Here is a 17,304-nt window from a genome sequence, read left to right on the forward strand (position 1 = left end):
AAACAGAACGTGGACACAGTATGCAGCACTACCCCAGGAAGCACCTCCAGTGGCCATCTGAGGAGTGGCCACTGGAGGTATCCCTAGGGGGAAATTTAGGCACTGCATTTTCTCTGATAAGAGTGTTTGCATGAAAATGACTGAAGGGAATGATAATAGAAAAAGTGAAATTAGGTCTCCAAATAAACATTAGATGGGACATTTATATGATTATTCTTACCCCAGGTTTTTAAAGGTGTATTGCTGTATTTTTTGTCTTACACGCGGTGGGTGTTGTTCACACCTTTTTTACGTGGATTTGTTTGTTATGTGCATTTGGTTTTCAATAAAGTCTGTTTCCACTAATGATATTTTAATAATAGAGGTAATTCTAGTGAGGTGGGTCCCATCTAATGTTTATTTGGAGACCTAATCTCCCTTTTTTTCAAGTGTTAATTGGGTTCATTCCCCCTATTACCTCGGTAACCTTCTCTATGGCAACAGCGTAGGTTTTTCCTACATCTGTGGCCGTAATTGCTCTACATTAAGCTGCAGTTGTTCTGGTGACTATAAAATCCTTTTAAGAACTAGAGATCAACATAAAGGCACAAAAACACCTGCCACCAGATCAATATATTATTGAGGACATCCATAAATAAGAGTTTATAGTAAATTCTTGTCCATGTGTAATACCTCGGCAATGAAAGGTTTATTCACTAAACAAGAAATAATGATTATGTAATAATCAAATTGCCAAATTTAATTTGAAATAAATGTGTTTTTTTCCCCTCCCCCAAATTTGATATTTGCAATTTGACTTTTAATTCAATACAATTGTATTACCTGCACTTAGAAGTTACATAATTATTTTATAGAGTTCATTGCTAAGAATCATGGGATTACACCAGTAGATGCATAGATGGCTGGGTACTTGGAGTACGGTTGAAAATGGGTTTGAAATCCAATAGGCCCTGTAGATTTGGACTAATGCCACCTCTTCTGCACCAGGCACTCTGTCAGAGAAAGAAGATGCTCCATACTCTGGCAAAACATCTCCTTACAGCCTCATATCCTAGCAATCATTACAGGAGGCTCCTCAGAATAGTTTGGTGCCTACAGACCCCAAACATGTAACTCTGGCCCTGAATAAGGGGATGATACACTTGGTCAACAGTGTTTTTCTTTACCACACAAGATGACAATAAGACTTGTTAACACAAAAGCAACATTGTATTCATAATAACTCATTTTTTATCCACTCCAGGCTTTCTCTGCGTTCTATTTTGTGATGGACTTTTTAAAGCTTACCCAGGAAAAGGCCACACTGGACGAAGTGAAAGAGAGGGTCCAACAACACTGTTCAAGACCATGGGATGAAGTAAGAAAGTGCTCTGTTGTTTATCCTGAAATAGATAGGTAGAAACAGAAGTTTTTAGTTACACATAAAATGGTCATTAAATAGTAAGTACACCTGCCACATCAAGGAAAACCTGCTGTTCTATGTGCTTGGGCTGATGAATGAACAATACTTCTGCCCAGAAGTAGGGGAAGTTTGAGAGAGCAGCTTATTTCAGTTTTTTGTTTGTTTTTTTTTTAAATGGGTAATATGTAAATCATAGCATAAATGTGTTAGTTTACAGTGGGAATATAGAACAGCAGGTAATTGAGAGATAAGATGAATGTTAACAAATAGGTCAACAGATAGGTGAAGAAGTCTCTGCTCAAAAAAGCTTACAATCTAGGAGGAAGTGGGATAAAGAAGACAAGAGGAAAGCTTAAAGGCATTAATAAAGCATTAATTTTTGTGTGTCCAACCAGTAAAGTGGTGATTTGCTATGTAAAATTATAAAGCACTGGGGTGCGGGGCCTGATAGCCAAGATGGCTGGACGTGATTTTTGAAAGCTCCAGCACCAGCAGACACAATCCCACTAATCCTGTCCAAACAGAAGCCAGAAACTTAAGGAGCTTGGAAAGTGACATAGGACCTAGCAGGGAACAGAATGATACCTGTCCCGTGCCGATCCGCACTACAAGAGCCTGAACCGGCCATGCAGCCTAAAACTAAGCGGATCCTGCAGCATGAGGGAGGCGGCCGTTCACCCAGCAAGGGACCCGCTCACAAACGAGAAGCACACATTGCCCTACTGCTCCCCCCCTCCCCCCCCCCCCCCTGGACCGGCGGGGGTTATCCCGGTCCTCGCTGGGGACGATCACCCCCAATCAAGCAACAAAGCCCACAGACAGGCAGAAATGCCAGGGCCTAACCAAGATGGCGGCTGGGATGCAGCCCGCGAAGGGGAGAACCCACATCAAGCCACCAACACATACTCTAGAGTTCTTTGACCGGCTTGGCGCGAGCCTCTGGACAGAACTCCATACCAAAGGTCGGATCTTTAAGCTAGAGTTCAAACAAGCAGCGTACTGGATTCGCCCTACAATCCGACGCCAACTATGCAGACACCCGCCCACAGCACCCAGGGCAGTCTCCCGACGGAGGAGAAATAGTAAACCCGGTTGGCAGACAAAATTGATATACCCCCCGGGCACCAGCACCCGCTCAAGCACATACCAATGGGGGACCACCCACCTCGCCGGACCCGCTCACCACCCTACGGTGTCGGTAACCACTGACCATCAGGCGGAACTCTCCACCTCCCAGGCTCACGCTCGGGAAGATGGAAGCAATCAGAGCGGCGAACACCCCACATGGGCTCTGGAAAAGACCCGACGAGAGGGAACAGAAGAAGTCACTGCCCACCACGTTAACCGGGAGGCTACCGAAACTCACCCCCCTAACGACACACAGAGAATCAGCAGGGGCATTGGGACTGTACCCACAATGGGCTCACGCCCCCTGGCCCGAACGGCACCCACACAACTCCAACGGCCCCGCAGAGCGGGCGTCGGCTGATAACAGACCACCCTGGGGACTAAGACCTATGTACCCCATATGAGCAAGGAGGAAGGTTTCCTATGCTGCAACACGAACTCCCAATCCACTGATCTTTAACGACCTGCCGTCTCCTGCTTCACACCTCACAGGGACGACGGTCGCCATCACCTGCACGGCTGTTGTGCATAACCCTGGACTGCCGAGGACTCTTTCTCATGCAGATGCTACCAGGGATTCTTATGTTAAATCTATGTTACAATATGCTTTAAGTCGTTTAAACCCTGGTTACTGTATTACAACATTACCTAACAAGCGTTGACTTTGGTGAAAGCTTGAAAGTTAGTCATGGTTAAAATTAAGTTTAATATTTCAGCTAAGATAACTAACAGAAATGAATAGGCTAAGTATACGTCTCAATCATCTTAACCTTGTTTAGCAAATCTGTCTCCGTGCTAATGCACATTAAGCAAGGTCTCTATCACTACCTGTAATATGCCTGTCAAAAACAAAAAATTGAGCCAGTTAAGAATACACCCCGCGTTTTCTGTTTGACCAACTTAACAAGCGTTCTATAAGAATGAGCATATTTCATATATCTTATCTTGTTGATATGAGATAATTACTAAGCAACTCATAGCCAATTGACAGACCTAGCACCAGCACCTGTATAAATTGCTTTGTGTCATCCGTTTATTAACACTTTTTCATGCGCACATGTAAGCCTCATGCTGCCCTATAACAATGTGCTACACTATAAAAAGGTGCGATACAACTATAATATTATGCACGACTGGTTGTGGTGAGCGCACACTTCGCCTTGCATGATATACTACAATAATTATATATTGTGCAAACTCCAAAGAAGCAAAGTGTTACTTTACCCGACGCATGTATGTTTCGTATAAATATTTCATGTTGGACTAGCCTATGACATAGCGTAAAAACCTACTATCCAGAAAGTTACAAGCGATATTGTTTCGTGTTATGTATTGAAATGTTTAAGCAACGTAAATCTATACTGTTCATAACCTTATTTACTTAAAAAAATGTGCTAGATCCACCATCTACCCCTATGTTTAACCTGTTTACCACGCGCTAGAGGACTGCACAGGCAACGTCTTGCACTCTGGTTGATAGAACATAAATTCCCAAAAGGGTGGCGTTCCCTCCCTGTCCTCTGCATAAAGTGTCTGGAGTTAGCATTTTGTGTGATACTGCTCATCAGGAAAATATTCTAGCAATCTGATTGATAGTAAAGGGAGGCAGCCTTGCACAAAAAAAAAAAAAAAAGCTGAATGAACCGTAAGAAGATGAAGTGGTTATGTTTAGAGTGACGCTTTAATTATGCCGCACAGTGTGAGAGTATGGTAGTGGGTGCGGGTTTAATACTTTTCGTGGCTGTTCAAAGCTGCATAAACAAAGTGATTTAAAACTCCTAAATGACAGAGAATTTAGCAGTGAGACTGCAGAGGCATAATCTATACGTCAACACTGCTTCATAAATCTAATGTTGTTTTAGTGACTGTAGGGTTCCTTTAAAGTAGACCCATAGAAGCCTATATTTACGTAACAGGAGATAGAGTAACACATTTTTTGTAGGACAGCAAGTAAACCAATCCTCACAGGCCAGTAGCCAGACATATTACCTATATTATAACCTAACATTCAATTTAATGTAAATGGTGTTATTTCAGGAGAAAAAAAAAAATCCCATTATACAAAATGAAATCTGTGTTTTGTAAACATCTTTCTTAGTATTAATACTATATATCGTTCTTTGCTGGGTGTCTTACCATATGATAAATCACTTCTTAAAGTTGACCCATTACTTACTTAGGCATCCATTTTCCGCTATATTTGCATAATTCCAATATATTTTATATCTTGTCCCTGCAAGGGAAGGATTAGAGGAAGAGAAGGGAGTTTAGATCAGGCAACTGAATCCATACAGCAGGTAGCAGAATTTTGCAGAAGTAAATTAAGATAGTAGTAGCAGCTCTCACGTGTAATAAAGCCAAGTAAAAGACTGGACATGACCATTAAAGACTAATTAGAAGGGATAATTGTATAATGTAACCATAAAATAGCAAGTTGGATCATTGCTGTTATTAGAGATTAGAAACAAAGATTTGATTGGAAGAGAAGAGATCTCAATAGACGTTTTATTTATATCCGTACTATGGTAGACTGTATACTATTTATTGGCATTTAGCTACACTATCTGCTGGCGATGTTCCATGGTTAAGCTTGACTAACAAATGATCACAGATGGCAAAATAAAACTAAATCCTAAAGTTGTGCAGCATAATGCGTTTATTATTAAACAGTATGTGCCGTCTGTAAGCTAAAAGATGCAAACACTTGATAATTGACATTTTTATTCTCAATCTGTCATTGCTTTGAAGCTTCAACAATTGGGGGTATTGGCTTAAAATGCCATGATATTCAATGGAATTCGACGAAAGACTGATAAGTAAAGACTTACAAAAAATTTACTTTAAAGCAACACTCAAAAGCAGCACAACGTAGAGGTTATGGAACCACTGGTGCCCTCCCAGAGTAGTTAGGCAACTATTTTATTTTTTTTCCCCCACACCTCATCTAGCTTTTCCAAGAGAAGCAGAACGGTCTCCATTGAGCGAAGCGTGGCGAGATTACAGGGCTGTGTTCATTGGCTGAGCAGACTCAGCTGTTGCTCTCAGCCAGTAATAGTGGTCCTGCTTAGCTCAACAGAGTTAAGTAGATTTTCCTTGTATGAGAATCCAGGTGCCGGTTTGTGGATGTAGGCCCTCAGGGGAAGCAGGCATGTTGTAAAATGCTTTGACCAGAGTTGGGTCTAGGTTACATAGCACCCGGGCTGGAAATGTACTTGGCATCCCCACCCATCTTCAAACAGTAGAATATTTATTGTGTGTCTCATTCTGAAAATGTATTTTTAAAAAAGTATACATGCATATTTTTTTTTTTTTTTTTAACCTTGTGTAGTAAAACATTTTTTTTTTGTTTTTTTTTTTTAACATATAATAACATTAGTGTTACGTATCACCAGCATGTCTCAAGTTGGATTTTGAGGGACCCTTCTTTTGCATACAAACATGAAAGATCATGTTTTCTTCAAACTAAAAACAAGGTTTGGCCTTGGATAACCTGTTAATCAAGGATAGAGAAAAATGAAGACATTATAGGCAGAGAGTGGGACTCATGTAGTGTTTAAATCGGCGCTGGCACCATATAGTCAATGGACTTTGCAGAATTTGCAAAGACCCCAACGGTGATATCGCCATTGGTGGGACGGTGGTCGAGGAGGTATAGGTGAGATTTACTTCCCTGAACCGATTCCTCTTGAGTGCGGCCATCTTCTAAATAAAAACAAACTGTTTAAACTTTACTTTGCTCTCTTTTAAGGTGAAGACAGAGTTTCCAAAAATCAAGGTGAAATATCTAAGTGAATACTGTTTTTCTGGAGCATACATCATAACTCTCCTTGAACTTGGATATGGATTTAATGCAGACAATTGGAAAGATATCAGCTTTTTAGGAAAGGTAATAACTTTTGAATGTTATCTTTATGTTGTATTATTATAAATGTTTCAGTTTCTCAGGATTAATTACTAAAGGGAGAATTATATGGAATTCAAAGTGAATTTAAAATTAAAGGCCAAAGTGACACAGCTGACTTGGGGACTTTTTTATTTTGGTTTTGGAAATTCACCTAGAATTTTACATTGAAGAGTCTAATGTGTATTTATTTGGTCCTTAAACCATTCTTCACTGAATACTATTGTCAATGATACTTGTAAACATTTTCTAGAAATTCGAACAGACTAAAATCCGACAACTAAATTGGGGGTTTATGTTCCATGTGCAAGTTTAGGGGGTATTTAACGTGTGTGTGTGTGTGTGTGTGTGTGTGTGTGTATTATCATATTTAAAATGCAATGGGGAGAAAATAGGATGGCTAGTCTCATAGTAAAATGCAGTCACCAAATTGTTATTGCTAGGTCGCTACTTACACTTTTTTGAACACAGTTTTCTCTGATAACTATAGTATCAGGAGTGCCCTAGCTCCCCCCATTGTAAGTAGTGAAACCGTTTTTGAATGGTCTGACTTTTAAAAAAAAAAAAAAAATGTATTCTTTATTTTGTGTGTGCAGAGTAATACATATAGCTTTGCAAGGCCACAATAGCAGTAACAAACGTTCAATAAGACATACATAACAGCTTCATGGTCTTGATGAGTAAGCACATTTTTGTTACAAGCTAGATAATATACGTCCAGGTTGCTATTTTACAGTAGATGCTCAAAATTATGTTTACTAACTGGACTGTGAGGGTAGATTAGGGAACTGAGTAATACATCTATTTTCAAAGAGAAGGGGTCCTCAGTGCACATAGGCTATGTAAGCCAGTCAAGCTACCTGGTATATGCCATGTAGAGTATAAGCTGGTTAGAGGACGCATAGTGCAAACTTGGTCTGACGGGGCTCTGCAGGGCACCAATACTCACCTCCACTACTAATGTCAGAGAGCCGGTATTGCCAAAGTCTAGAACTTCCGTTAACTCTCCTGAGCGAAGCCCTGCACTGCTGGACCTGGCTCAGGAAGAGAACATCCAGCTCTCACGGAGGCTGTAGTGGAAGCAGAACGCAGTGCCCAGTAAGACCCAATGCAAAAAAAGTTCAATCTTTTTAAAACTGACTTCTTACAATAGGGGGCACCTTAACCCTACAGCGTGCTCGAGTGTTCCTTTACCAAGTTTCTCCTCATAAAGTATAGCGAAGGGAACTAGTCTGTGTAGCCAGAACATGTACACAAAGCAGCTCCATCTATAAAGCCAACAGGGGAGAGAAGTAGAGATTGTGTGAGTGTATTTTCTCAGTGTGAGAACCCCCTTAGCCTGTGCAGGATTAAGATGCTTGCTGAGCTGCCTTTTTTTTATTTTCAGGTTCAATCAAGTTTAGAAATGTGCACTTAAAATGGCCTCCAGACCTCTGTCTGCCTTTTCTGGGCTGCCATCCCTTACTTCCTGCCAAGGAAAATCCAACTCTGTCTATAGAGACTATGCACTAAAGACCTAGAGTTCTGAATTCATCCACCAGGCCTTAAAGGGCCACTATAACTGATTAATTTCATTGAAGTGTTTACAGTGTCCGGAGTCTCTTGACGTCAAACTTCCATTCGGTGTTAAACAGTTTTTTGTTTTTTTTAATGTAAAATCAGAATTCTCAGCAGTACACCCCCCTGGGCTGCTGAGGCTCATGAATAAGTATTAGAATGAACAGCAATGGGTGGCAGTGATTGAGCTGAGAGTGTCAGCTGACCACTTGCATCTTATTACGGCGTCTATTGCTGGTATGAATTGGTATGGCTAGATGGAAATGTGTAATATTTACCTTAGCCACACCTCCAGGGCTGTGTGGCCAGGGACCCTTATTTAGTGTTAAACTCTAGGCACTATAACCAATTCAATGAGATGAAATGCTTATAATGCCTAAAGTGCCCATTTAACCTTAACATTGTCACCTTGGAATAAATGTGAGACTAAGTACAATTCTATGTGAACTGTGTTCTTGGCAAGTCCATCGAGACCTGTCCTGAGCAGTTCAGATGAAGAGGAACACATTGTATTCCTCAACAAAGTTCTTCACTAAAGATCAAAATGTAGTGAATTAAAATCCAAATTAGAACTTCTAGGTAAAAAAATTATTGCAAGTATTGGTAAAAACTGATAGTTCCCAAGTCCTCTGTAATAGCATACTTAATGCCTTTAAAATTTCAATTCACTGAAATTTGGAGTTTATTGAACAACTCTGAAGGTAAGTTGATGTTCATTGAAGTAGACACACTCTCACGCAGTTCAAGACTGTGGCAACGTAAAAGCAAACTGACCTGAACTTTGCAGTCGTTTAGTGTTTACTTAACAGACCTCTGTGTAGTTCGTAAAAATTCAACTTACCTATTTGTTTCTACAGATCAGTGGAAGTGATGCAGGGTGGACTCTTGGTTATATGCTTAACCTGACCAACATGATACCAGCTGAACTGCCTCCTTCACCTCCATTGTCCCATGGTGTTTATGTTGGACTTATGGTGTTCTTCTCCATATTCTTGGTCTTCATCATTTTGACTTGCTGGTTGGGCCACCGGAAACCAAGATGTCTACAGAAAGGAATAATTTAGAAATATGGACAAAAGATTGTTAGAGCTTGATGGACTCAACACCTGGGAGTAGTTTCACTGGGGATTTTTGGTGGTAGATTTTTACCAAGAAGAACATTCCCTTTTATGAGCACATTGGACTACATGAAAAGTCTAAAAAAGGAACCACTATGTACTATAATATGGAACTGAACTGTAGTTCTTGAACGGGTCAACTTCATATTAATGAAGATTGTATGAACATTATATTTTTCAGAAGAAGCCAATGGAAGACTGTGAGTAAATGTTTAAACCAATTAACGTACAAATGGGGCTCATCATCAAAACTACAAAAAAAAACGGATCTCAGGTTACATCATACAATTAGTTATTTTATTGTATTTTTATAAGTCTACATCATTTATAATAGTTTCCATCCCTCTGTTCGTGTCAAGAAAGCCATAGCCAATTGCTACTGTTGAAGTACTCAAACATGCATTACATTTCTATAAAAACAAACAAATGAGTCCAGATTTCACTGTGGTGTGTTCACAAATAGACCAGACACTGTGTCTTAGCTTAGTGTGCGGTACAATAAGTGTTTTTTCTTGTTTATCGTCTGGGCTTATGCATCTTCAGCTGAAATCATGCACCACTTATTTCTAAAGCTGGATGCACTCAGTTAAAGTGAGTGTCATCAGAGGTTTTCTTTGCACCATTGTGTAAACTTTAAGAGATTGCCTATATCTTAAAGGGGAACTATCACTTCTTTATACCATTTAATACAACTTTGAAAACCACCTATTACTTGTGTTCACATTTCCTCTAAGATGCTCAGTTTTTCTCAAAATGTATGTTAAAGATTTAGCAGTCGACGTCGTAATCCTCTTCAAACAAGACAAAGCCTTGGCAAACATTTCAAATGAAGAGGAAAATAGAAACAGTTTAATTTCTCTTTACCTCTACTTTTTTTTTTCTTTAGGCTATTTCTCAAGTGTAAAGGACAGAGCTTATAACTAATTAGAGGGGGGGGCCCAAAATGGAGGCGCCCAGGTGCAGAAATAAACAGGTGGGAATTTCTACATTTAAATTTAATCTTTAACATATCACAAAGCACATTTCTGTTAAATCTAGGGATCAGTAAATATAGTAAAAAAAAAAAAAAAAAAAAAAAACTGGGAAGTGGCAGTTATTTTATTTTTTAAATCTGCTCAGCATTATTTTTGCTTATTAAATTTGTATTAAAAAAAAAAAGTCTTCTACCTAACCTAAATTCCTCATTGGCGTTTTACACCAGACAGTGTAGATATTGAATTGTATTTTCCGTTTACGTTGGACAGCTGGAAGTAATTCCATTGAACTTGGGAAATCCCAGGATCTGGCTCAATCGCTGTTAACACCACATGCACTAATTTCAATGTGGCTTCTCTCACAGGGGAAAAAGACCTATCTTCAAATATTACTTATGGCCAACTTTGCTATAATGTATGAAACCATAGATCTGCTGTGAACATCATTTTACCCTGGTTTATGTCAATAATAGTTCAGATGACAAAGCCATTGTAAACCTCTTAAAATAATTTACATTTTAAAGGCACACTTATAAACTGCTGGCCCTGGGTAAAACAAAATGTTCATTCCATGATCTATATATATGTAGAGAAAATCATTATGATTACCTGTTTTTAGCAGGTGACTCTATAGAGCATTGTCACTATTAAACTGGTGCCTAAGTATTATATGCATTAATACAATTGGAAATGCTATAATTTCAATTCATTTAGAATCTGGAAGTTCTCTTTGGAGAACTGATTGCAAACTGAGATATGACAAATCTATCCCAGTCATTACAATGGGCAGAAAGAGTATCCATGGTGGTGGTTTATATTTTAAATTTTAAATAAAAAAAAAAAAGTTTGCAATATAGAACACTGAAGAGTGGGAGCAGTCAAAATGTCCTTTTTAAATGTGAAACAGATTCGGGATGAGTGGAAGGATATTATGTTATAATTGTGTAAAGGCTTTGTGAACAATAAATACAGATCAGAAGAAAAAAAAGTGTCAACATACAAATTTCAAACAGCCAAGAAAAAAGAAAACGCAGTCTAGCTTGGGATACCAACTTTATATACCTTCAATCCAGGTATTATTAGTATCTACACTGGAACGGAATTGAGAAATGCCAAAATCCTGAAGTATTGGTGTGCCTTCAGGAGTGATTTGGATCACATTAGGGATCTGAAGTCTCATCAAAGAAGTACCCACCATATTCCTAGGTTTCGATAGGTTGAGTTCCATTTGCCCATTTAACTGCCAAAACCAACTTTCTCTATTGTCATGAAAGCACCGTAATCACTACCGCACACTGTAGTAGTTCTGATCCCATGATGTCCCCCATGAGTCCCCCTGATGCTGTCCAAGTTATCAAAATGAGAAAAGTCCGATACTTATCTGGGTCTCCCTGGCACCTCCAGTTTAAGTTGTTCTTCCGATATCATTAAAGCTCGGCCAATGAATTCCAAATATAGATTGATATCTGTTGCAGAAGGGAACTTCCATTTTAGGTGTATCTGAAGTGAGGACTTGACTGGAAGCACCCAAGGGACCTCGGTACGTTTCAAAAAAGATCTGACTCTTTACTGTGCGATTATCATTAGCATTTACATAGCACTAACATATTCCTCAGCACTTCGCATTTATAAATGGGAATATTTGTCAAATACATTACAAACAGAATATGACAGAGACAAGAGGTAAATAAGGCCCTGCTCAAAACCAGCTTAGAATCTAAAAATGGAGCTAGAGTACTCCAGGCACCATAACTACTACAGCAGGTTTCAGTGGTTATGTTTCTTTAGCAGCTAGCAACCATTCATTTGAAAGATCGTAATGCAAAAAAAACTCTTGCTTTATTATTTTTGTGGAAAAAAAATATGAAAAGCATCCTGGCTCAACTTCAGAGAAAACCTGTCTCTTCAGAGAAAAATATCCACAACCCTTCCCAAGTGTGCCCTATCACAAACCCCTGCAAAGCATAATAAGGCTGTTTGTGCACATGCTAATGATCCTATTACAAGTAATATGTAAGTCATATATAGCGCCAACTATGAGGACATCCTCACTTAAAAACATTACAGCAATGCTTCCTATGGGGCGGGCTTAATGCACTTGAGGTGCATCCAAAAAGCATGGTGCTTTTGGATAGGTTACCTTTGGTTCATCTAATCAAAACACATCTGGAACAGTTTGTATTGCCATTATCATCTTATTTTAACCCCTTAAGGACCAAACTTCTGGAATAAAATGGAATCATGACATGTCACACATGTCGTGTGTCCTTAAGGGGTTAAATCCATTATTTACATCTCGTTCTGACCCATATTTACACAATCCATTTACAATTATTCGCAAAGTGTTGAATGGAACACTACCAGCAAAAATGCTGCACTATGCCAATCCGATAGTCTCTCGGAGACCACCTGATTGAAATAGAGTTTTACTCCATTTCACAGCAGTGCCTTTAATGGCTGACATATTGACAGCCACTAGAGGCAGGTTAGCCCGGCAAAGAAAACAGTGACGGTCCTGCAGAATGGCAATGTTTCCAGATGCAGGGTTAAAACAGGGAGGCACATGGTATCCAGACAACTTCATTGAGATGTATAAATATATGTACAAAAAGAAGCTCCGACACCCCCACCACAAGGTGAATAGTGTGGTTAAACACTTATCTTAATAATAAATGCACTGCCTCTAGGGATATCCGAGATTGTAATTGCTGCTAAAAAATACCAAGTACAAAGTATAGATGAAACAGCTGTAGTCTGTAGATCTACAAAAAACATAATAGTGTAATACAGTACAAAAACACATTTACATGCACGGATAGAAATGCACTCACAGAATTGTGACGTATATATCACCTTAGCATGCCGCCTCTTGGAATTAAAGGGGCATTGACATGAAGTGGTTATGGTGCCTAAAGGGTTCCTTTAATGCAAACGTGAATTGTTTGGAATTCAACCTCTAGGTAAAATGGCCGAATGGAAAAATCCTGGTCAGCTAGCTGTGTTCTCAGACTTCACTATCTTGACCTAAAACTTGAAAATGCACACCTCAATGACTATATCAGGGTACTTCACTAAATTTAAAGGGCAAATTGTAATACACATTTAGAGCAAAATAAGCACAATTATTTTCACAGCACTTTTACATCAAAATTTGAGGTTTCAGGTACCAATACGTGTATATTCATAAACAAATTCTTATTAATAGTTGTAAATGTTTATCACGTATTAAATAAGATACAAAATCCATTCGCATAGCAGTGAGCAAATGATAATAGGTAATCCAGAAAAGGGATTTACATTTGCTATTGGAACAACTGTACTTATTCTTTTATTTCACAGTCTTCTCTTTTACAAACAGAAAAAAAGAACCACCAGATTTTTCTGTCCATATCGTAGAGGAGGTTTAATAGCGGTGTGTATCATGACTGCATACGAGGGCAGTAATTATACATGTCAGTGGCGCTACAACAGCTGTAATCACAGGGGAAAAAAAACACAAAACAAAATCGCTAGTCTTTTAGAAATCTTAATTTTATAGTCTTAAATTCCGGATTCTAACTTTCACCCCTCCTGGCTTAGAAACGTTTCAATAAAAACACAAGCGTTTTAACCCTTCTGCAGCAAGAATGTTTTTTGTTTTTTTTTAAAACAACCTATAACCACATTTAGTCCTCTAGATAGTTATCTTAATTTTAGGAATATTAAAAAGTAAGCAAGTAGTAAGTTTTTTTTTTTTTTTTTTTTAAATATCCGTGTAATGATATTAATCCTAGGAAGTTTAGGACTGTAAAAATGTTTCTGATATTTGTCAATAACAGACATTTGCACCAAAAAAAAAAAGAATAAAAAGACAAAAGTAAGGGTAGCGTAATAAAGAACTTTGAATAATTGATGCACTGTGCCAGTCAACTTCCTATCAACTGCATAAATAAAAAATGTTCTAAAAAAGAAAAGTGACACCATGTTCTTTTTTGTCAATCTTGTAAATGCGTATGCTGTAATATAGTCGTTACCACACTATGACCATTCGTTTCCTCAATGTCGAGAACCAAAGGATGTAAACAAAACACTTGAAAGAAAATACCTTAATTTATACATTTGCTAGTCATTTGGAGAGCACACGAAATACATTGAATACATACACATACTTGTCATAATGACATTTCATTTTTTCTGTAGCTACAAGTATGAATCATCCACCGACCCATAGTTGGTGATTGCGCTAATGCAAACTAGTAATAACCCACAAGAATAGCACCAGAATATTGATGCGTACATTGTAGCCAATGTGGGTTTGACCACTTCTGTGTATGTCTATCAGTTGGCATTTACACTTCCTGTCTGCTCGAGAAATACAGAGAGTTTAAAGGTATAGTCATACACAAAGAGCAATAGCGATTTTTTTTTTCTTTTTTTTTTTGTTCTAAGCCTTAAAAGGAAATTAAAATATTTTGAACAATTCTGTTATTTTATGTGCCATAGTGGTGGGCTTTGGTTGTGGGTTTTTAATTCTTTATATACTATTTATTTTATGGTATATTGAAATTCTTTCCAAGTTATTTATTTGACATTTCAATTAAATCAAATCGAGACACCCAACTGTATAACTCCTATTGTATCATTTGTAACTGGACTAAATTCAAAGACAAGATCATTGATCGTTCTGAATAATGGATCTTTGCTAGGTGTTTCCCGGAAAGAGTACAAATGAAAAATATTTGTATTAATAAAGATAAACTATTTGAAAATCTGAATATATATTAATATATTTGATTTCTGTGTGTGTTTGTCGTATATAATGGACTGGGACAAAAATTAATTCTGGTCATATAAAGACAGTGCAGCCCAATATGGGAGGAGTGGGTGCGGATGGATTGAGACATGGGGCTTGTTGTGTCATCACCAATGACGCATTCACTTCCCAAAGTGGGAATGTCCGTTTGATGTCACTTCAGGGCAGCTCATGTGCAGTGTCCTGCTGAAGAGCTCTGGCAAAGGGAATATGCCCTGTGTCTGTTTACCTCAGTGCAAGTGAAATTAATGACATTTGCTCTGTGGGTGACTTGTCTCTGATATGCAAATACGTGGAATATCAGATGAGCACAGAGATATAGTTGGTTGAAGGTGGTGGTGGTGGTGGTGTGTGTGTCTGCCTGTGATTTTGTGTGCATTTGGACACTGCTTGTAAGTTCGTGTTTTGGGAAGAAGCTGCTTGTGGTGTGGTTTTGTGTATGTGGAGGCAGTTTGTGATATGTGTGCATTAGCATCTGGCAGGGGGGCTGCTTGTTGGATTGTGTGTCGGTGAGGAAGATGTTTGGTCTCCACGGCAGCTGTGGCGCACCCTCTCTACGTATGCTACATGAGCACTGACCCCACTGGGGCTAGTTAAGGAGATCATTTGATCTTCCCTGTTGGCCTCAACCCATAGCCATCGTGGCCCACTGGACATTTGCCAGTTTGCTTGATGGCCAGTCCAGGTGTGATTCTAGATAAATATTCATCTGTGAACAGTTTCAAAATATCTCTTCTTTCTTTCTGGTAAATTTTGAATTACAGTTAGCTGGAAATCTTGCAAGTGGGCCACAAAGTAGCACTGTTGTAACGGAGTGTTTTTTTTTTATAAAATTCTTTGTACATATGCTATTATAATGTTGCATATTTCCTCCAAACAAACAAAACAATACGGTCAGCAGTTTGCAAGGTCACTAAAGAATAAAATTCTTTCAGGTTTATTCAATGAAGTAAGAATGTAGCCTAGCTAAAATTGTGTTTAAAACCTTTGAAAGCATAAACTCCAAACTTTGACAAAACTTATCAACCTACAATTAAACACGACTGCTCCAGAGGGATCCTAAAATTCACTAAAACTATGAATTATTGTGAATTAATTTTGAAGAACAAAACAGTAGTTAAAATAGCCAATCCGGAAAAAATTCTTCAACCCACACAAAGTCACAATCTGACCTTTTTTTGCTATTCAGAATTCTTAAATTTCCAGATCATGTTATTCAGAACTGAAGTCCCCCAATCTGGTTATCACACACAGCAGTGGCACTTGGCAGCAATTCGCTTATATGAACATTCAATGGATTACTCCATGCACCATGACCACTTTCCCACAGCTGGACCCAGATAAGAGGCAAACTGTTGCAAAAACAGTTTGCTCCATTCCCAGAGAACCGCACTAGGATACTCCTAGCAATACAACCACTATAGCAAGCAGCACATGTTATGTTTCCAACATCCCTTTAAGGGTAAAATGACACATCTCGAATTTACCTAATTGAATAAAACATTGGAAATCACCTACAGCTTGCGTTAATCTATTTTTTTTCATGAGATGATCTGTTTTCTTCTGCTTTCTCTAGATTATAAATTTAGCTAATGACTGCAAAAACCAGTTCAGGCAAAACAAAGCCAGGAAAAACATTGTAAGTGAATTAGAGAAATAGAAAACTTGTTTTATTTCTTATCTCTATGCTGCCTGCCAGGTGCAAACGACAGAGCCTATAATAATGATTGACAGGGAGCTGTGGATGTCTACATTTAATTATATTTTTCACACTTCCACAAATACATAGAACACAGGGATAGGTAAAAGCCCTGGGACGTTTAAGCCAATCAGGGTAGCATAAACAGCAAATAGTTTAAAAACAGATCTCCCAACCTTCCTGATTTCAATGAGACAGTCACGATTTGTGGGTCCTGTCTCGACTTTATTTCTACTAGAATGACAGGCAGCCTGGTGTGCATTCATGCCAGGGTGACCTGTCAATTCTATGAGTGGTTCGCCTTTTTAAGAAGACCCAGTGATGAGAATCGAGCCACTGGCATGCACCCATCCCACCATTTAACTAGGTGCCGAGGTTGGGAGGTATGGTTATACTGGAAATCAGTGGTGCCCACAAGGAGGACAATGTCTTATTTGAATAAGCATGGTCACATTATTTAATAAAATAACTGGTAATATCCAGGGGGCACCTGCCCTGAATTGCCCTTTGTAGCGCATGCCCACAAAATACATTTATTAAAACAAATTTATGACTGGCCTGGTCACGGTGTTCTTAACCCTTGCACTGTTCTGTGTCGTGTAACAAACTCAAAAGGGGACTACATCTTCCCTCCTGGTTAAAAGGTGGTCTGAGGTGGTCTATTGTTCCAATTTATTTAATTCATAATTATTTGTTCCCAGTTGCTTGCATGACAGATGAATGTTGTGGATTT

At 38.7% G+C, this 17,304-nt stretch overlaps 1 protein-coding gene across 2 annotated transcripts in view; it reads left to right on the forward strand.

Annotated features, from left to right (window-relative positions):
- The window catches only part of ENTPD1 (ectonucleoside triphosphate diphosphohydrolase 1), a 108,055-nt gene extending 98,519 nt beyond the window's left edge, over positions 1-9,536 (forward strand). For both annotated transcript variants that reach the window (XM_063435169.1, XM_063435170.1), the window contains 3 exons: positions 1,244-1,357; positions 6,279-6,416; positions 8,846-9,536. In XM_063435169.1, coding sequence (XP_063291239.1) covers positions 1,244-1,357; positions 6,279-6,416; positions 8,846-9,052 — 459 coding nt within the window. In that variant the 3' untranslated portion in view covers positions 9,053-9,536. The remainder of the gene's footprint in view (positions 1-1,243; positions 1,358-6,278; positions 6,417-8,845) is intronic.
- Positions 9,537-17,304: the final 7,768 nt, after the last annotated feature.

The sequence above is a fragment of the Pelobates fuscus genome, chromosome 10 (assembly GCF_036172605.1).
Source record: "Pelobates fuscus isolate aPelFus1 chromosome 10, aPelFus1.pri, whole genome shotgun sequence".
In the NCBI taxonomy this organism is placed as follows: domain Eukaryota; kingdom Metazoa; phylum Chordata; class Amphibia; order Anura; family Pelobatidae; genus Pelobates; species Pelobates fuscus.